Here is a 22211-nt window from a genome sequence, read left to right on the forward strand (position 1 = left end):
TAGGAAATGGGATGGTGATTAGGAACCGGGGACAGCTCCAGGTCAGTATTTTCTGGAGGCAGGATGTCAGGTCCTTCTGCCTGGGGAGGCTGAGCCTTTGAACCTGACATACTGCCCCACCCCTCTATTTCCCCCCTACCAGGCCGTCAGAGGGGCCTCTGTATCAGCCCCGACAGGCCCCACTGTAATGCCAACATAACAAGATGGGGAGATGTGACCTGCCCCGCGGATCTCCACCTGTGCCCCGGGCACGTGCCACGGGCCTGGCCGCCACCCTGCAGTTCCCTGGTACCCAAAGGGTGACTGGGGCGAGCACACAGCCCTCAATTCACGTGGCAGAGGCCGACGGCACGAACAGCCACTAACCTGTTCATGGGCTTCAGCTCTGAGATCAGCACGTAAGCACTGACTGCTTAATTAGTCACCTAATTAGTGACAAGCCACAACGAAGGCCTCAGACGTCCTCAGACAAAGGTAAAGATAAGAAGCCTCATTAAGCTGCAAGCGCTCGGCTGCTGCCGCCAGACCCCACAGCTGGGCCGGATGCTGTGTGATCCTGTGCAGCCCGATAACATGCGTTCCGGTCCTCCAGCCACAACTGCAGCTTCACAAACGTGCCCTGTCGTTCCCAGCTAGTCTTGGTTACCTCGACACACCCACCAGATGAGGGATCAATGCCCAGGTCCAAAACCAGAAACTTCACCCTCCGGTGAGATGACTTGGTGGGTATTTTGAGACATCTCTTCCCAGGGGTGGAAGTGGAAGCCGAGGTGACGGTGGGTGGTTCCCGTGGACCAAAGTGCATCTTCTTCTAACCACCCAGCCTCGGCGGGATGCCACCCAGGGCTGCCTTCAGTCACTGCCATCCCAGGAGTCATTCATGAATTTTTCTAGCCCCGTTATAGGCTCCTCGAGAGATTATTTACATCAGAACTGAATTAGGAAAGATTTTAAAATAATGGAGTAAAAGGAACTGCTCCATAATTGGGAGTAAATAATATAATACACAAAGCATAGAGACGTACGAGCTGAAACAGAATCAAATAGTAACTGCTTCAGCTCAGTGACTTGACGCCCAAGACATAGGGAAGAAGCTGTTGTGAATAATTCTGGAAAATAAAATGTCTGTTAGGGACACTGACTGCGGCAGGGCCTGAGATTCTGTGTTTCTAATCAGCTCCCAGGTGATACCAATCCTGCTGGAGTCCAGACCAAACTTTTGAGTAAAAAGGACATAAGACGTAGGATGAGTCCATAGGCCCGGTTGCTACTCCTTTTTTGGAGAGCATATCCACATTTCTTTTTTTAAAAATGATTTTGGAGTACCACTGTGGAAAGCCTGACATAGTCAAAGCATTACATTTGGGCAGTTCATCAGGTCCAGACCTGGTACACAAAGGGACTGGTAAAAATATGACCGGCTAAGCTGTGTGAAAAGAGGCCCCTTGCTTTCTGGAAAGAGCTTTCAGACTTCATTGCGAAGTTCTCCTTCGGGAAATAGCATTTCCTTGACAGATGACAGAAGCTCCCCTCCGGCCTTGGCTGTTGATCCAAGAATAGGGAGTTCCCTTTAGACCTCTGATACGGTCGATGGAGTTCCTAGTGTGACAGCGCCCAGGGCTGGCAGGACCAGGGGGGCCCTGCCGTGACCCTCCCTCAGCAGAGGAGGAGGGCGGGACCACAGCACTGGTTGGTAGCAGAGGTGGGCTGATGACCGAGGCCAAGATATTTCTGCCAAAAACCAATGTTTGAGGTTTTGAAGAGGTCTTATTAATAGAAATACCAAGAAGGATAATGTACATGAAACGCCTACGGTGCCCAAGCCAACACCGTTCCGTCCCAAAGAGCCAGGCAGTCGAACAAACACGTGAGAACCACAATTTAAAAATAGCTCAGGTCCATCACCTGAATGTCTTGGGCATGATGAGAAACACAGATAATTCACAGCAAAGTGTCTTAAGAGTTGCCTTTCCCCTCCAATTCACTGCCGTCTATTCCATAGGATGAGTGAGGGTTTCCTCCTCTATGCTCCCCACCCCAAGAAAACTCCCTGGCCCTGGTTCTGTGCCTGCTGTCCTTCCCCCGTCCAGCCCCTGGTCCCCACCCAGGGGGCACACAGCCCGGCAAGGCAGGTGATGAGGGGAAAGGAGGCCAGGGTGTGTGTGCCTGCAGGGTGGGGCCTGGGAGCCTGAACACGCTCCCTCCTCTGCCCTCCATGGAGTTGCTTGGGCACAGCGCCCTCAGAAGACAGATGCACAAGACCCGGGGGTGGGGGGACAAATTAGCCAAGTCTCACCTCCACCCTGAATCACCCTGCACCCTCGCCCTTCTGCATCAGCTACCCAGGGGCCTCAGGAGGGTCCATGGAGACTGCAGGAAGTCTAAGGGCAGGGCTGCCACTCAGCCCAGCACTGGAATATTCACCAGGACCAGGAGGACACGGAGAACCACAGGGGGGGGCTGCTGTGTGTCCCTAGAAAACGCCTGTCACTCATGTCACCAGGCACTGGAGGGCCCAGGAGGTCTTGCCCTTGTAAGGACAAAAAGAAGATGCAGGGTGACCCACAGGCCTGACAACCAGAAAAGAAAGTGTGTCCTCCGTACAGGTGTAACTGTAGACTGGGAGTAGCTGAAGACCAGACAGAAGGTTGTACTAGAAAACAAAACACAAAACATCCCCCCAACACTCACACCCCACATGGAGCTTATATCCTGGTGTCTGTATTAGTTGGTGACTTTGGGCAAATCACGTCAGCACCCCTAGTAGCACCGTGGCACTTGTGGAAAGAAGAGAATTTCTGCAAGGACTGCTTTTGGTGTCTTTGAAGAGGAGACCAAAGGTGTTTTGCAATTTTTTTTTGCATGTAAATAATATAAGCACAAAGAGTTGTGCTTGTTTTGTCACCAGATGACAAGATGACCAGATTTTCTGGAAAAAGAGGCGGCTGTACTGGGCCTCAAATGGATTTTCCAGGAACTACAGTGCCCCCCAACTGAGTTTAATAATGCAGGGCATGAGCGTAGGAGGGCGATTTTCCTAAATCTTGCCTCCAAAATGTGGATTTAATCCTCACTGGAGGTCAGTGTTTGGTGAAAACTCTGTTTCTTCAATTTCATTCCAACTCAAATGATTTACAAAATTTAGTTCAAATGGCAGTTAAATTGGTAAAGTAAAATCTGCAGCAGGTTACTATGGTGACTGCTGATCTGAAATAATTAGAGAAAATAATGAGAGAACTATTTCCTCTCTTCAGGATTTGATATCCGTAAACTGATCCCGGTCTCTTTTTAGTGCACGTCATCTGTATAACGATGATAGAGAATTATGAGTACTTTAAAATGCTTTAAAAAGGCTGTCTGATTGACGAATTTAATCAACCAAGTACTTATATCAAAATTTATACCTGTCTTTATTAAATCTAAGTTGATTCCACAAAAAGAAAATTATATGTGTATATCTTAATGTAATCATTTTAAAGAAGACATAATGACAAGATATATAGCTAAATTAAGATTTAAGATCTGTTTATGATAACTTCTTGACTACTGTAATTTCACAGCTCCACCCTGATCATTCATCTTCCAAAAGTGGCTGTACAGATTGCTGTTCAGAGTCTGAGGTGAAGAGACCTGTCAGAACAGGGAAAGCCCTCAAACTACAGAGTGGAATAGGCAGGAAAATGGAGATTCCTGGGTGCTTCTCAGGATTTCTTTCTTGCAATGAGAGATTGCTGTAGACTGACCACAGTATTTAAAGCCTGTGAACTTGGTTGCTAATTTCAATAAAGACAGGCGACTTATTTCTGGTTAACTAAGGGTGTGTTCCGGATAATTGAACAAATTGGCTGGAAAGTGAAAAAATCTTCGGTTACGTATGATGTCAAATGAGCAAAATAACCATCTGGGTTAGTTCGTCTCCCTATCCACCAAGGACAAACACCTTCTAGGGGTCATTTCCTCCACCCTTTTCCTTGTCCGGAGGGAGGAGTCATGGCGGGGATGCCTTTCCCCATCTGCCACTCTCCTTTTAGCACCTACAGCTTTGAACAGTAGCTGAAGTTTCTCATGTGATCCTGAGCAAAAGATTTGGGAAAAACTGGATTTTCCTAACTTAGGAGTCTGTGGTTCTCCAAAGCCTGGGTCTTTGAAAACATCTAGAGACTTTTTACGAAATGAATGAGGAAGCTGGGTCTGAGAGAAGTCAGGCACACATCAAGGGTTCCATGCCAGGGGTGGCAATGCCAGGCCATGAACCCAAGTTCTTGGACAAAAACCCAGGGCTCTTCCTGTTAAAGAGAGGCTTAAATTCGCTGAGCAGATGGAGAGCTAATTGGGGGAGCTGAGAACCCTCAGGAATCACCTATGGGGAAAATGGGCTCTGCAAGGAAACTGTGCAGTGCTTTGAGGATAAAAGAAAACACATCAAACAGCTGCACAGACCTCAGTTGTCCTGGGGAAATGTACTCTGTTCCCTGGCACCTGAAATGCAGGTGTTGAAGGAAAGGTCCTGGACTGTCTGCCACTTCTGAAGCCTATTTGTGATGCATACAGTCACAACTGGTCCCCAAACCTGCTTGATCACACAGAGCACCTGTTAAAATACAGGTTCCCAGGGCCCTCCATAGGAGTTTCTGCTTCTCTATGTCTGTGAGGTCTGGGAATCTACATCTTTAACAAATGCTCTAGGTGATTCTTATAATCCAGCCAAAAAAGGGAAGCACCAGTATAGAATAGGGGCTGGAAAACTTCTTCTGGAAAGGGTCAGAGTGACCTATACTAGGCACTGCCAGCCAAACGGTCTCTGTCACGGCTACTCAAAGCTGCCGCTGTATCAACAAAACAGAGACAACACATAAATAAATGAACGTGACTGTGTTCCCATAAAGCTTTATTTACAAAAGCAGGTGGACCTGTTTTGACCTGGGGGGCTAGGGTTTGCCAACCCCTAATCTAGAATATTCCACTGATTCATTAATCCACATAGGCAACGTATGTGAGGTGGCAAAAAGCTCAGGTCTGTCCTTTCAAATGATCCTCTCAGGTGTAGGAAGAGAAAGGTCCCTTTAAAAACAAACAAATAAAGTAAAACAACTCACCAAAATATCAATGTCTCTAGGAAGGAAATTCCAACACTGGACGCACCAACCACTACAATCTTGGCGTTGACAGTTATTTTAGGTTCCAACGTTAGTTTTCTGTTTGTATGGTTCAAGGCATAACTCAACTGGAAAAAAATACAAAGAGAAAAAGGGACTTGAGGAAAATGTAGCTGAGTCTGCATTCCCAAATTGGCAATTACTTAACCAGGATATTACCAGCAAATCAAACTGAAAAATGCCCCTGTGCAGCCCTGAGGAAATTTATGGGAAGTAATTTTTAAGAAATTAGTGTAAGAATATGGCAATATACCTAACACCTAGGCTGGTTCACATCAAAATACTTGATTTAGATCATTTTCGTCTTATTGTTGACAGATGTTTCATATAGAACCCAGGCCATCTATGACTAGAGATGATAAGGTAAATAATTCCCCAAGAAGACAGGCAAGTTGCTCCTTGAGAATCTGTAGTTTCATCAAAGGTCCCAATCTTTCCTTCTGTCCAAGGTTTGAACAATTAGATTACAGTAGCTGGGTGCCTGATGGAAAGTATTAACTCTCATTCAGTTCTGCATCCCTCGCACAACACCTGAAGCACAGTAGGTGTTCAGTAATATTTACAGAATGACAAATGTGTTGAATGACAAAAGCATATTGGATGATAAGGATTGTTCAGTCTTTCAAATAACTTAGGGTCAGGGAGGACTCTTCGAAGCACAGAAAGTAACAGGTGATCATTTTAATGTCCATGTTTGAAAAAATTACCTGGATTGATTTGTTTGGTTACTTTCGTGCAGAGGCTTCAGTGGGAGCATGAAATGTACAAAGGAAGGTTTTACAAAGAGGTGGTGGGGTCTGTTTGTTTGTTTGTTTGTTTTTTGCCCACAATGCACAGCATGTGGGATCTGAGTTTCCCAACCAGGGATCGAACCCACGCCCCCTGCATTGGAAGCGTGGACTCTTAACCACTGGACTGCCAGGGAAGTTGGGGTACTCTTAAAAGAATGTTAGATTGGGTCAGAAGACCTTGATTCTCTTTTTTAATTCATAAATTCAACACACATTTTTATTTGATGCTTCCTGTGTGTCTGGACAATAACAGGGTTTACAGCTGACTTCTCATCAGAAGCAATGGAGGACAGGAGTCAGTGGAATGACATCCACACCAATGTGTCCCACTCGCTCAAGTTCTCGTTACATTAGCATTAACTCACCCTCTAGGTCAGAGACCTTCAAATTCTAGTAGACCAAACCTATTTTTAATTTTCTTAAAATCCTGAGATACCAGGAGCTGGAAGTCCAGCGGGCTAATGGTAAAGTCCTATGGAAAGCTGGGCTCCCACCCACCTTCCAGTGCCTAAGGCAGCATGGGTGGGGTCACATGCTTTGCAATTTACCTGGCAACATGTGTGATCTAGAGGATAAATCCCCTCTCTCTAGCTTGAGCTAGCCCAGCAACATGGAGGTAAAAAAAATGTCTTGAGCCAAATAAGGTATTAATAGAAATTCAAAACAAAGTTCGGAGGTTTTAGACCCTCTCCATAATTAACATTGCTGGTGCCTCTCAGCATCTGTTCCACCCCCACTCCCACCCCTAATGAGACACACCGGGGATTTTGGAAAAGATTGAACCCACTCCCATCTTTAAGAGGGGGCTCTGGTTGACATAAACCAAGTTGCATAATCCCACCCTCCTTGCTCAACAATTGGCCCAGGATAGACACGTGACCTATGCTGGCCTAATCAGAGTGAAGCCCAGGACTTTTGTGTGATGGTTTAAGAAGAAAAGCCTCTTGCCTTCCAGATGGTACAAGGTGTAGGTTGTGAAGCCTGAAATAGTACAGTCATCATGCCACCAAGAGGGAAACCATTCTGGGATGAAGCCCCAAGAGAATCACAAAGAAATAGAACAGGAATTCCTTTCAAATCCTACCCGAAGCCCATGCTACTTTTGGACTCTTCAGTTACATGAGAAATAAATATCAGTCAGCTATCAGTGCTGCATAACAAACCACCCCAAAATGCATTGGCTTAAAAAATTGCCATCTATTCTCACCCATGTAACTCTGAGTCAGCTGGAAGAAGGCTGATGTCAGTGGGATTCAGCTGGCTTTGGCTCCACTCTGCAGATTTCAGCTTAGCCTCACATCTCTCCTATCTTTTTTGATGAGAGAGAGCCGGGTCTGTTCTTCTCATGGCAATGCAGAAGTGCAAGAAGGTAAGTGAAAATAAGAAATACTTCTTCAGCCTGGCCAAAGCAAGTCACACGGCGGAGCCCAACACCCATGAGGTGGGGAAGCAGACTCCCCTGTAGTGGGAGGAACCTCAAAGTCACACAGCAAGGGCACAACACAGGGAGGGAGGAAGAGCTGGGGAGAAAGACTGCAACCCACTGTGTTTCCTTGATTCTTTGGGTCAGTTTGATTCTTTTACATGCAACTAAAAACTTCCTAAACTGATAGACTTTCTAAATGACAATAATGAATATATCATTTGGGTGAAAGAGTATCTGTTCTTCAAATAAATGTCACTCTGATCCGCCCTATGAAAATTTCCCAGCACAGGCCAGTGAGGAATTCTGCGAGAAAACTAGTTAACACTGGTACATCCGGCTGCCAGTGTGTACTGTGTTCCCATTAACTTGCAAGACAAGCCTGGTAGCAGCAGATTGGGTCTGGTGGTTTAGAGTGAGGAAGATAGGAAGCATAAATGGTGGTATGAAGGCATGTAGTCACAGGTCTAATTAAGAGACTTAAGATGCAAGCATCTTCACAGAGGTCAGAACCCAAGATTCCTTCCATAGGAGGTATGTTCAGACATTCCCCTCTGCTGTCCGGAAGCATATACTAACACTGAAACATGGGCAGTAATGAAATCCCCTGGTAAAGAATTATACCCCATTTATGAAACAGTTCCTGAATCAATGATACAAAGGCACCCGGGGAACAGAACAGAATGGCTTTTGTTTCCCACACAATAGCTTTAACACCAACAGCTGCCAGGCCTCAGAAATCACCTTTCTAACCTCTGAATACACAAAGTGGCCTCGGGTGTCAAGAGTTAGCGTCAGTACCAACGGTGGTGGGTGTCTCAGGAGAGTGATCAGGCATCACAATGGTTCTCACGAAACCCAATTTGGTGCCCAGGCTTTAATTAAAAACATATTCATCATTGGGTATGAAGAAGTGACCTGAAAAAGCCACATTTTTCTTTTGTTAAGATAGATGGTTTTTAAATACCTTGAAAAGAAATTCTTTCCAGCCTGGAAATATCTTTCAGTGACAACTGCAAATGAAGACGGCTTCTTCTGCTTTCAAAGGGTTTGTTTTGCCCGTAAGCCGGAAGCTCGAGGCATTTTTGGAAGAAAGCAGAATATGTCCTTCCTTTATGTTCCTTCAAACTACAGGTTTTCCCAGTAAAGAAAAACAGGTATGGAAGACCCTCTGAGCCAAGCCAGCTTTTCCTTTTCTTGGTCTGAACATCTACCAAAAATGTCCCGTGCACTAGAGATCCTGTTTTAGATGTTTGTTTTTGTTTTTTATTTCCTTAACAGCAAAGTAAAAATAAAAGCCGTATCTACTGACTCATATTTTATAGACAGAAATTAAATGTGCCTTGTAATAGTAAATTATCAAAGATGAAACAGAGGAGTCTCTGTAAGCTATTTAACTACATACCATACCAGTGATAATACGGGTGAGAAATCAGATTCTTACCTCCATATTCTTTGGAGACATTTATGCTTCTATTCTCCTAATGACACTAAGTTAGTATTTTTAAACAAACGGATGAGTTTAAATAGATCAACAGGTACCCCAGCAAGAAGGAATAGGCCATATATCATGTATAAGCTGACCTTTCAAGGCTGAAAGAAATGTTCCTTAAAATTGATTATGGCTCTCATAATAAGTTTAAAACACAAGCCTTAAGTTCCATCCCTGAGATGGAAGAAGAAAGAATGATAAAATGGGACTCCCTATTTGGAAATTCTAGAGCCAGGCTTGAGGTGTGGGGAGGGGAGGGAGTGTGGACGGTTCAGAGGGAAGTGATGATAAAGGTCAGGTGAGGGGGTTGTTGAGATGAGAAAATAGGGAACAGAAACGAGCACATGTTTAAATTTTAAGCTATTTATCTGTAATTTCCTATGAGCTTCTGAATTAGAACACCTTGTGCATGTGAGAGAGTCATTGAGCAGTTTGGTCCCTTTATTAATTCATCTGGTTTGTCTGCAGCCCTCCACCTAGACTGTTTGCTTTCTGAGGTCAGGGGCTATGTCTTTGTTTTTTTGAGGCATTCGTTTAGTTTTAGTTTAGTTTTGTTTTATCTGAACAATTCCTGCCACACATTTTTGGACATTTGGTAAATGACGAAAGGACAGATATGCTGACTTTGCGTTCCATGAGCCCTTCTTAAAGGGTGTTGACGTAATTTCTACTGATTCAGGTTATTTCTGTTGGTGCTTTTCTAGTGGCTTACATGACAAACAAATGATTTAGATATAATGAGAAGTACTTAGGATTAAATTTGATCTTTTTAGTAAAAATGATACTGACGTACATGCTCAGGTGAGTTTATGCTGTGATTCACATACATTTATCAAGAGACCTTAAAGACACAGTTTTTAGTTTTATGCATGTTTGTTAACTGTTCTGTGTGTACAAAAAGAAACATTAGTCAAAGTATAATTTTATCTGATACACACAGACCTGAGTTCTGTGTTTCCATATCTGGTTTAGTTTTTCTCATGCACTTAGAATGAGTTAGAATGACAACAAAAGCAGTATTAAAACTCGGTTTCAATAATAGATCCAAAATCAGAAGTTGCTAAAATTACAAATAGGTCATTAAACTAGAAAGCAGTCAAAATAACTACAAATGATCCTACATAATAAACCCAATTCATACTAAAATGGGACATGACAGCGTCTACGGTGAATTTTTTCTAATGATACCCTTTCGTTTGGGGTCACATTCAACCTCCAGGATCATTGGACTGGGCATCATTAGCCCAGTCCAAACAAGGGACTGTTTTCTTAACTCTGCTACTGGTTGAAATTCTGAGCCTCTTTTCCTTAAACATCAGTTTCCTCAGGTGTAAAATGGAAGTAAATTACACAAACCTGTGTCTTCCTCAGCAGGCAAACATGGGAACTATTCATTAAAAAACGTCTACAAATACTTGGAGCTTTTCAGGCAAAGATGTTACACAAGGTAAAATTGCACATCCTCTCTCGCATCTGCAATATGAAAGGCAAATCTTCGAAAAACACGTTTTAAAAGGGCGAAACAAGGAGCTCCATTTTCAGCTCCACACCCATGTGTATATATTTTTTCTTCTAGAAAGCTTCCAAAGACTTCAAAGGGAGCTCTGTCCAGGCAAGAAAATGGAAGATGGAGAGATTCAAAGCCCTTAGAAATAGAATTTCTGAAATTCTTAATAAGCCTATTTTTGCTTTATAAATGTAATTTTTTCTCCTTACACTTTTCCATTCTCTCTCTTCTTTTTGAGAAGCTCCCCTTTCCCCAATTTGATCAAAACAAATAATGACAGGTTGACAGCGCTATAAATATCAGTGTCAGTTTCAGAGTTCAAAGTAAACAAATTGACCTCTTGGGGGCAAAGTATTGCAATATTTACCAAATACATAAAGAGTAGGGAGATACAGACATGTAAACAAGAACCAATAAGTCGGGCATCTCTTCCACAGACACAAAATGTAATTTTGAAAAACCTTTCTGCTAAAATCATTAAAAGGGCTCAAAACTACGATAGGAACGCCATCACCTCTGTCCTAGCAGAGCATGAGGAGGCAGTCAAGACAATGCCATGGTTTTGAGCCTCGTTTTCTGAAGGATTCCCTTAACCTTCCTCTTTGTTAGGGAATGGGGAGCTCCTAACTCTTCTTGCAGCTCCAGCACGTGGGGAAAATGCACACTGTTCTGTCTCTGGCATCTGCTGAGAGTGACAATGACTCAAGGACCCTTTGAGTCATTGTCAAAGGTGATAGGTGAGGTGATAGGCTTGCTCTCCTATCACGGGCAGGAGTGTACTCAAACGTGCAACGTGGGCCAAAGGGTGGGCTGGGGTTCCTGCAGCATCCCCACCATTGCACCAGGCACAAGCTAGGCACACAGTAAAGTTTGGGAAGTGAATGAGGCACTAATTTGGTCTCTGCAAAATTATTAGTAACCCTACCCACGAAGAATTCTTATTTCTTTAAAGAACTATAATACCTTTAGTTCCTTTACATTCTTCACATTATCCCAGGCAAACAGTGGGAGCTTGAACCCTAGCTAAAGAAGAGGGTCCTGTTTCAGTTAGGGTTGGGCTTGGCTGCATACAACAGAAAATGCAGCTTAAACAGAAAACAGTAGATTTAACAGGATAGAAGATAATTTCTCACTTATGCAAAAGAAATCTGGAAATACATAATCCAGGGCTACTGAGGCAGAGCCAGACTTCTACCTGCCTAACTCCCCATCCTAGTGCTTGGCTTCCATCCTCAAGGATGGCCTAGGATGGCTGCCGGAGATCCAGATATCACGTCCTCATTCCAGGCAGCAGGAAGGAGAAGGAAGGAAAGAAAAAAGGGCCTTCCTTCCAGTGAGCCACGCCCTTTAAGCAGCCATCTCAGAATTCCCATTCCAACTACTTCTACTTCCAGCTCAGTGGCCAAAATTGAGTCATATGGTCATGCCAGATGCAAGGGAGGCTGGGAAACATATTCTCTTAGTTGGGTGCATTGCTGCCTTGCACAAAATTGAGATCTCTTTACTAAGGCTAAAGGGAGGAATGGATATTGGGGGCAATTCATGGTCTTTGCTGTTGTTCCTTAAGCCTCTATAATTCAATGAGTAAATTTCTTTAACTTGCATTTTGCTTATATTTTTCTTATCAGCTCCATCTGTCCCAATCCCTCCTACACCCATATTCCCAACCTGGCTATTATCATTATTTTGCAAACGTTTTTAAAAGTTCAAATTATTGCCACCCCATGACAATCACTGGCAACCATTCTTATACATTTATATGTGGGGGAAAAAAGTGTTTTGGAAGTTGAGTGACTTTACTGGATTTCGTCACTTCTAGGATGCACATTTTTTCCACATTAGCATCCTTGAAATCAGCCTCGCAGTCAATGTCACCTTAGCCGTTGGGATTGGCCAGGTAGCAGCAGTGACACAGTTGTCCTTTCCTGGGCACAGGTGACTTGGTCAAGGCTGTTCACTGTCATCATCTCCGGAGAGTCATGTGCATTATGGGACAACATGTGTTGAGTTTAACTGCTGCTGACAACGCCTTCAAAAAGATTACAGCATGATTTGGCATCGAAATGAACACTTATTATGTTCCCATGGAGGCCCAGAAACCGAGCGGCAGGGTGCAAACTTGATATTAATGAAGCAAATATTAGTCATTGGAGGGAATGGCTGTAATTCCATATTTTCTTGCAATGAAACAATCGAATGCTTTACAGGAACAAATCAGGGATGATAGATACCTACAAGCAGACGAAGCTGTGTCACATTTTGTTACCGAGACACATGCAAAAGTTTTTTTCCCATCACGCAGCAAACAATGCAATTGAAGGGTACATAAATTGGCTCTCCTCTCTGAATAGATAAAAGAAATTTCAAAGCAATAAGACATATGACTGATTCATATTCTGTTCAGGGCTCTTATTAAGACATTGTGTCACAGTTTAATTGGCCATGTTTTTTTCTTAATGGTACATAAAGTAAGGGTCCATCTAATAATAATGGCATCTTAGATTTGATACGGGTGATGAAATTCACTTGTTTTTAATTAGATAACAGCCTGAACAAGTAGTTGTATAATCATTGAAAATATGGTTATTTGACGCAATACTTGAGCATGGGCAAGGGAGACCCACTGTTGGCTTTTCAGGGACACAATGACTCACTGATTCCCAATGTGGGGATGCTAGCACAGGTGCCAGGATAACCTCGAGTGGCTCCACATCCCTCCCCTTCCCACCTGGAGTGGTGCCAAGTGTTTACAAATGTCCTCTGTGCCCCGCATCACACCCAGCAAATCCTGTCTGTTAGGGTTCAGCTACTTGGCTACCTCCAGGTATCACTGTCAATACAGAGTCAGTCAAAAACCAGAGAAATGACCTCCCTGGGGTGAACAGACAGCAAAAGGCAGGGAGAAAGCAAATCCATGGCAGGGAAATGGTTTGCAGAATCAATGACAAATTACTATTATGTTATATCTGTGTCTCTTAAAAAAAGCTCATTGACTTAGCATGTAGTTGCCTAATCATTCTCAAAAGCTCATTGACTTAGCATGTAGTTGCCTAACCATTCTCAACTTCTATAGCCCTATGAAGGACCCATTTTTAATGAAACGAAATGAATGTGTGGCCTCAAAGATTTGGAAAACACTCAAATTCAAAAGCGATGAAAGGCATTCTTCCTGTTAAATAATGTCCTTCTGAAATGATGGCATTTTCCTACAGGTATCCAAGGATAAAAATGGTCCTGTATATATTAAATACAAAATGCATATATGGCGGGGGGGATCTTCAAAATGGCGGAGGAGTAAGACGTGGAGATCACCTTCCTTCCCACAGATACGTTAGAAATACATCTACATGTGGAACAACTCCTACAGAACACCTACTGAACGCTGGCAGAAGACCTCAGACTTCCCAAAAGGCAAGAAACTCCCCACATACCTGGGTAGGGCAAAAGAAAAAAGAAAAAACAGAGACAAAAGAATAGGGATGGGACCTGTACCAGTGGGAGGGAGCTGTGAAGGAGGAAAGGTTTCCACACACTACGAAGCCCCTTCACTGGCAGAGACGGGGGGTGGGTGGGGGGAAGCTTCAGAGCCACGGAGGAGAGCACAGCAACAGAGGTGAAGAGGGCAAAGCGGAGAGATTCCCGCACAGAGGATCGGTGCCGACCAGCACTCACCAGCCCAAGAGGCTTGTCTGCTCACCCGCCAGGGCGGGCGGGGGCTGGGAGCTGAGGCTTAGGCTTCAGAGGTCGGATCCCAGGGAGAGGGGTGGGCAGCATGAACATAGCCTGAAGAGGGATAGTGTGCCACAGCTAGCCAGGAGGCAGTCTGGGAAAAAGTCTGGAACTGCCTAAGAGGCAAGAGACCATTATTTCAGGGTGCACGAGGAGAGGGGATTCAGAGCACTGCCTAAATGAGCTCCAGAGATGGGCACGAGCCGCGGCTATCCACAAGGACACCAGAGATGGGCATGAAACGCTAAGGCTGCTGCTGCAGCCACCAAGAAGCCTGTGTGCAAGCACAGGTCACTATCCACACCTCCCCTCCTGGGAGCCCGTGCAGCCCGCCACTGCCAGGGACCCATGATCCAGGGACATCTTCCCTGAGAGAACACATGGCGCGCCTCAGAATTTTGCAACGTCACATTGGCCTCTACCACCGCAGGTTCGCTCTGCATTCCATACCCCTCCCTCCCCCAAGGCCTGAGTGAGCCAGAGCCCCCGAATCAGCTGCTCCTTCAACCACCTCCTGTCTGGGCAAAGAACAGACATCAGAGGGTGACCTACACTCAGAGGCGGGGCCAAATCCAGAGCTGAACCCCAGGAGCTGTGTGAACAAAGAAGAGAAAGGGAAATCTCTCCCAGCAGCCTCAGGAGCAGTGGGTTAAATCTCCACAATCAACTTGATATACCCTGCATCTGTGGAATACCTGAATCGACAATGAATCATCCCAAAATTTGAGGAGGTGGACTTTGGGAGCAACTGTAGACTTGGAGTTTGTTTTCTGCATATAATTTGTTTCTGGTTTTATGTTTATCTCAGTTTAGTATTTAGAGCTTATTATCAACGGTAGATTTGTTTATTGATTGGGTTGCTCTCTTCCTTTATTTTTATATGTATATATTTTTTCCTTTTTCTTTTTTTTTTTTTTTAATTTTACACTTTATTTATTTATTTTTGGCTGTGTTGGGTCTTCGTTTCTGTGCGTGGGCTTTCTCTAGTTGTGGCGAGTGGGGGCCACTCTTCATCGCGGTGCACGGGCCTCTCACTGTCGCGGCCTCTCTTGTTGAGGAGCACAGGCTCCAGACGTGCAGGCTCAGTAGTTGTGGCTCACAGGCCCAGTTGCTCCGCGGCATGTGGGATCTTCCCAGACCAGGGATCGAACCCATGTCCCCTGCATTGGCAGGCAGATTCTCAACCACTGCGCCACCAGGGAAGCCCACCTTTTTCTTCTTTTGTGAGTGTGTATATGTATGCTTCTTTGTGTGATTTTGTCTGTATAGGTTTGCTTTTACCATTTATCCTAGGGTTCTGTCTGTCCGGTTTTTTGTGTGTTTTGTTTTGGGTTTTTTTTTAGAATAGTTTTTAGCACTTGTTATCATAGGTGGATTTGTTTATTGGTTTGGTTGCTCTCTTCTTTCCTTTCTTTTTTGAAATTACTTTATTTTTATTTTTTATTTTTATTTATGGCTGTGTTGGCTCTTCGTTTCTGTGCGAGCGCTTCCTCTAGTTGCGGCAAGTGGGGGCCACTCTTCATCGTGGTGCGCGGGCCTCTCATTATCACGGCCTCTCTTGTTGTGGAGCACAGGCTCCAGACGCGCAGGCTCAGTAATTGTGGCTCACGGGCCTAGTTGCTCCGTGGCATGTGGGATCTTCCCAGACCAGGGCTCGAACCCGTGTCCCCTGCATTGGCAGGCAGATTCTCAACCACTGCGCCACCAGGGAAGCCCTGAAATTACTTTTTAATTTTAATAATTATTTTTTATTTTAATAAGTTTATTTATTTTATTTCTTTTTTCTTTCTCTTTCTTTCTTTTTTTTTCTCCCTTTTCTTCTGAGCCGTGTGGCTGACAGGGTCTTGGTGCTCTGGCCGGGTGTGAGGCCTGAGTCTTTGAGGTGGGAGAACCAAGTTCAGGATATTGGTCCACCAGAGACCTCCCGGCCCCATGTAATATTAACTGGTGAGAGCTCTTCCAGAGATCTCCATCTCAACACTAAGACCCAGCTCCACGCAACGAACAGCAAGCTACAGTGCTGGACACCCCATGCCAAACAACTAGCAAAACAGGAACACAACCCCACCCATTAGCTGAGAGGCTGCCTAAAATCATAATAAGTTCACAGACACCCCAAAACACAACACCAGATGTGGTCCTGCCCACCAGAAAGACAAGATCCAGCCTCATCCACCAGAACACAGGCACCAGTCCCCTCCACCAGGAAGCCTACACAACCCACCAAAACAAACTTACCCACCGGGGCAGACACCAAAAACAATGGGAACTACGAACCTGCAGCTGCGAAAAGGAGACCCCAAACACAGTAAGTTAAGCAAAATGGGAAGACAGAGAAATACACAGCAGATGAAGGAGCAAGGCAAAAACCCACCAGACCTAACAAATGAAGAGGAAATAGGTAGTCTACCTGAAAAAGAATTCAGAGTAATGATAGTAAAGATGATCCAAAATCTTGGAAATAGAATGGAGGAAGTACAGAAACGTTTAACAAGGACCTAGAAGAACTACAGAGCAAACAAACAATAATGAACAACACAATACATGAAATTAAAAATTCTCTAGAAGAAACCAATAGCAGGATAACTGAGGCAGAAGAACGGATAAGTGACCTGGAAGATAAAATAGTGGAAATACCTACCGCAGACCAGAATAAAGAAAATAGAATGAAAAGAATTGAGGACAGTCTGAAAGACCCCTGGGACAACATTAAACACACCAACATTTGAATTCTAGGGGTCCCAGAAGAAGAAGAGAAAAAGAAAGGGACTGAGACAATATTTGAAGAGATTATAGTTGAAAACGTCCCTAACATAGGGAAGGAAATAGTCAATCAAGTCCAGGAGGCACAGAGTCCCATACAGGATAAATCCAAGGAGAAACACACCAAGACACATATTAATCAAACTATCAAAAATTAAATACAAAGAAAAAATATTAAAAGCAGCAAGGGAAAAGCAACAAATAAAATACAAGGGAATCCCCATAAGGTTAACAGCTGATCTTTCAGCAGAAACTCTGCCAGCCAGAAGGGTGTGGCAGGACATATTTAAAGTGATGAAAGGGAAAAATCTACAACCAAGATTACTCTAGCCAGCAAGGATCTCACTCAGATTCGACAGAGAAATTAAAACCTTTACAGACAAGCAAAAGTTAAGAGAATTCAGCACCACCAAACCAGCTTTACAACAAATGCTAAAGGAACTACTCTAGGCAGGAAACACAAGACAAGGAAGAGACCTACAATAATAAACCCAAAACAATAAATAAAATGGAAATAGGAACATACATTTCGATAATTACCTTAAATGTAAATGGATTAAATGCTTCAACCAAAAGACATAGACTGGCTGAATGGATACAAAAACAAGACCCATATATATGCTGTCTACATGAGCCCCACTTCAGACCTAGGGACACATACAGACTGAAAGTGAGGGGAAGGAAAAACATATTCCATGCAAATAGAAATCAAAAGACAGTTGGAGTAGCAATTCTCATATCAGACAAATTACACTTTAAAATAAAGAATATTGGGCTTCCCTGGTGGCGCAGTGGTTGAGAATCTGCCTGCTAATGCAGGGGACATGGGTTCGAGCCCTCGTCTGGGAAGATCCCACATGCCGCAGAGCACCTAGGCCCGTGAGCCACAACTACTGAGCCTGCACATCTGGAGCCTGTGCTCCACAACAAGAGAGGCCGCGATAGTGAAGAGGCCCGTGCACCGCAATGAAGAGTGGCCCCCGCTTGCCGCAACTAGAGAAAGCCCTCGCACAGAAACGAAGACCCAATGGAGCCAAAAATAAATATAAAAAATAAATAAATAAATAAATAAATAAATAAGACCTGGCGCAACCAAATAAATAAATAAATATTAAAAAAAATAAATAAAATAAAATAAAATAAAGACTATTACAAGAGACAAAGAAGGACACTACATAATTATCAAGGGACCAATCCAAGAAGAAGATATAACAATTGTAAATATTTATGCACCCAACATAGGAGCACCTCAATACATAAGGTAAATACCAACAGCCATAAAAGGGGAAATCGACAGTAACGCAATAATAGTAGGGGACTTAAACACCCCACTTTCACCAATGGACAGATCATCCAAAATGAAAATAAATAAGGAAATACAAGCTTTAAATGATACATTAAACAAGATGGACTTAATTGATTTTATAGGACATTCCATTCAAAAACAACAGAATACACTTTCTTCTCAAGTGCTCATGGAGGATTCTCCAGGATAGATCATATCTTCGTTCACAAATCAAGCCTTCGTAAATTTAAGAAAATTGAAATCATATCAAGTATCTTTTCTGACCACAATGATATGAGACTAGATACAAATTACAGGGAAAAAAATCTCTAAAAAATAAAAATAAAAAATAAATCTCTAAAATATCTCTAAAAATCTCTAAACACATGGAGGCTAAACAATACACTACTAAATAACCAAGAGATCACTGAAGAAATCAAAGAGGAAATCAAAAAATACCTAGAAACAAATGAAAATGAAAACACAACAACCCAAAACCTATGGGATGCAGCAAAAGCAGTTCTAAGAGGGAAGTTTATAGCAATACAATCCTACCTCAAGAAACAAGAAAAATCTCAAATAAACAACCTAACCTTACACCTAAAGCAATTGGAGAAAGAAGAACAAAAAAAAAACCCCAAAGTTAGCAGAAGGAAAGAAATCATAAAGATCAGATCAGAAATAAATGAAAAAGAAATGAAGGAAACAATAGCAAAGATCAATAAAACTAAAAGCTAGTTCTTTGAGAAGATAAACAAAGTTGATAAACCATTAGCCAGATTCATCAAGAAAAAAAGGGAGAAGACTCGGGCTTCCCTGGTGGCGCAGTGGTTGAGAATCTGCCTGCTAATGCAGGGGACACGGGTTCGAGCCCTGGTCTGGGAAGATCCCACATGCCACGGAGCAACTGGGCCCGTGAGCCACAACTGCTGAGCCTGCGCGTCTGGAGCCTGTGCCCCGCAACGGGAGGGGCCGCGATAGTGAAAGGCCCGCGCACCGCGATGAAGAGCGGTCCCCGCACCGTGATGAAGAGTGGCCCCCGCTTGCCGCAACTAGAGAAAGCCCTCGCACGAACCGAAGACCCAACACAGCCAAAAATAAATAAAATAAAAAAAAAAAAAAGGGAGAAGACTCAAATCAATAGAATTAGTAATGATAAAGGAGAAGTAACAACTGACACTGCAGAAATACAAAGGATCATGAGAGATTACTACAAGCAACTATATGCCAATAAAATGGACAACCTGGAAGAAATGGACAAATTCTTAGAAATGCACAACCTTCCAAGACTGAACCAGGAAGAAATAGAGAATATAAACACACCAATCACAAGCACTGAAATTGAAACTGGGATTAAAAATCTTCCAACAAACAAAAGCTCAGAACCAGATGGCTTCACAGGTGAATTCCAGCAAACATTTAGAGAAGAGCTAACACCTATCCTTCTCAAACTCTTCCAAAATATAGAAGAGGGAGGAACACTCCCAAACTCATTCTACGAGGCCACCATCACCCTGATAGCAAAACCAGAAAAAGATGTCACAAAAAAAGAAAACTACAGGCCAATATCACTGATGAACATAGATGCAAAAATCCTCAACAAAATTCTAGCAAACAGAATCCAACAGCACATTAAAAGGATCAAGTGGAGTTTATCCCAGGAATGCAAGCATTCTTCAATATACACAAATCAATCAATGTGGTAAACCATATTAACAAATTGAAGGAGAAAAAAACATGATCATCTCAATAGATGCAGAAAAAGCTTTTGACAAAATTCAACACTGATTTATGATAAAAACACTCCAGAAAGCAGGCATAGAGGAAACTTACCTCGACATAATAAAGGCCATATATGACAAAACCACAGCCAACATCTTTATCAATGATGAAAAATTGAAACCATTTCCACTAAGATCAGGAACAAGACAAGGCTGCCCACTCTCACCACTATTATTCAACATAGTTTTGGAAGTGTTAGCCACAGCAATCAGAGAAGAAAAAGAAATAAAAGGAATCCAAATCAGAAAAGAAGTAGTAAAACTGTCACTGTTTGCAGATGACATGATACTATACATAGAGAATCCTAAAGATGCTACCAGAAAACTACTAGAGCTAATCAATGAATTTGGTAAAGTAGCAGGATACAAAATTAATGCACAGAAATCTCTTGCATTCACTAATGATGAAAAATCTGAAAGAGCAATTAAGGAAACACTCCCATTTACCATTGCAACAAAAAGAATAAAATACCTAGGAATAAACCTACCTAAGGAGACAAAAGACCTGTATGCAGAAAACTATAAGACACTGATGAAAGAAATTAAAGATGATACAAACAGATGGAGAGATATACCATGTTCTTGGATCGGAAAATCAACATAGTGAAAATGACTATACTACCCAAAGCAATCTACAGATTCAATGCAATCCCTATCAAACTACCACTGGCATTTTTCACAGAACTAGAACAAAAAATTTCACAATTTGTATGGAAACACAAAAGACCCTGAATAGCCAAAGCAATCTTGAGAAAGAAAAACCGAGCTGGAGGAATCAGGCTCCCTGATTCAGACTATACTACAAAGCTACAGTAATCAAGACAGTATGGTACTGGCACAAAAACAGAAATATAGATCAATGGAACAGGATAGAAAGCCCAGAGATAAACCCACGCACATACGGTCAACTAATCTATGACAAAGGAGGCAAGGATATACAATGGAGAAAAGACAGTCTCTTTAATAAGTGTTGCTGGGAAAACTGGACAGCTACATGTAAAAGAATGAAATTAGAACATTTCCTAACACCATACACAAAAATAAACTCAAAATGGATTAGAGACCTAAATGTAATGCCAGACACTATCAAACTCTTAGAGGAAAACATAGGCGGAACACTCTATGACATAAATCACAGCAAGATCCTTTTTGACCCACCTCCTAGAGAAACAGAAATAAAAACAAAAATAAACAAATGGGACCTAATGAAACTTAAAAGCTTTTGCACAGCAAACGAAACCATAAACAAGACGAAAATACAACCCTCAGAATGGGCGAAAATATTTGCAAATGAAGCAACTGACAAAGGATTAATCTCCAAAATATACGAGCAGCTCATGCAGCTCAATATCTAAAAAACAAACAACCTTATCCAAAAATGGGCAGAAGACCTAAATCAACATTTCTCCAAAGAACATATACAGATTGCCAACAAACACATGAAAGAATGCTCAACATCACTAATCATTAGAGAAATGCAAATCAAAACTACAATGAGGTATCACCTCACACCGTTCAGAATGGCCATCATCAAAAAATCTACAAACAATAAATGCTGGGGAGAGTGTGGAGAAAAGGGAACCCTCTTGCATTGTTGGTGGGAATGTAAATTGATACAGCCACTATGGAGAACAGTATGGAGGTTCCTTCAAAACTAAAAATAGAACTACCATATGACCCAGCAATCCCACTACTGGGCAGATACCCTGAGAAAACCATAATTCAAAAAGAGTCATGTACCACAATGTTCACTGCAGCTCTATTTACAATAGCCAGGACATGGAAGCAACCTAAGTGTCCATGGACAGATGAATGGATAAAGAAGATGTGGCATATATATACAATGAAATATTACTCAGCCATAAAATGAAACGAAATTGAGTTATTTGTAGTGAAGTGGATGGACCTAGAGTCTGTCATACAGAGTGAAGTAAGTCAGAAAGAGAAAAACAAATACCGTATGCTAACACATATATATGGAATCTAAAAAAAATAAAATAAAAATAGTTCTGAAGAACCTAGGGGCAGGACAGGAATCAGACGCAGACATAGAGAATGGACTTGAGGACACGGGGAGGGGGAAGGGTAAGCTGGGACGAAGTGAGAGAGTGGCATGGAGTTATATACACTACCAAATGTAAAACAGATAGCTAGTGGGAAGCAGCTACATAGCACGGGGAGATCAGCTCGGTGCTTTGTGTCCACCTAGGGGTGTGGCATAGGGAGGGTGGGAGGGAGATGCAAGAGGGAGGGGTATGGGGTTATATGTATATGTATAGCTGAT

The 22211-nt window shown here is 42.9% G+C and overlaps 1 protein-coding gene across 3 annotated transcripts in view; it reads right to left on the reverse strand.

Moving 5' to 3' along the window:
• The window catches only part of CFAP61 (cilia and flagella associated protein 61), a 257330-nt gene that overhangs the window by 98833 nt on the left and 136286 nt on the right, over positions 1-22211 (reverse strand). For all 3 annotated transcript variants that reach the window (XM_082431642.1, XM_082431640.1, XM_082431641.1), the window contains one exon: positions 5097-5224. In XM_082431642.1, coding sequence (XP_082287768.1) covers positions 5097-5224 — 128 coding nt within the window. The remainder of the gene's footprint in view (positions 1-5096; positions 5225-22211) is intronic.

This window comes from Balaenoptera physalus (genome assembly GCF_965194825.1).
Source record: "Balaenoptera physalus genome assembly, chromosome: 16".
Lineage (NCBI taxonomy): Eukaryota > Metazoa > Chordata > Mammalia > Artiodactyla > Balaenopteridae > Balaenoptera > Balaenoptera physalus.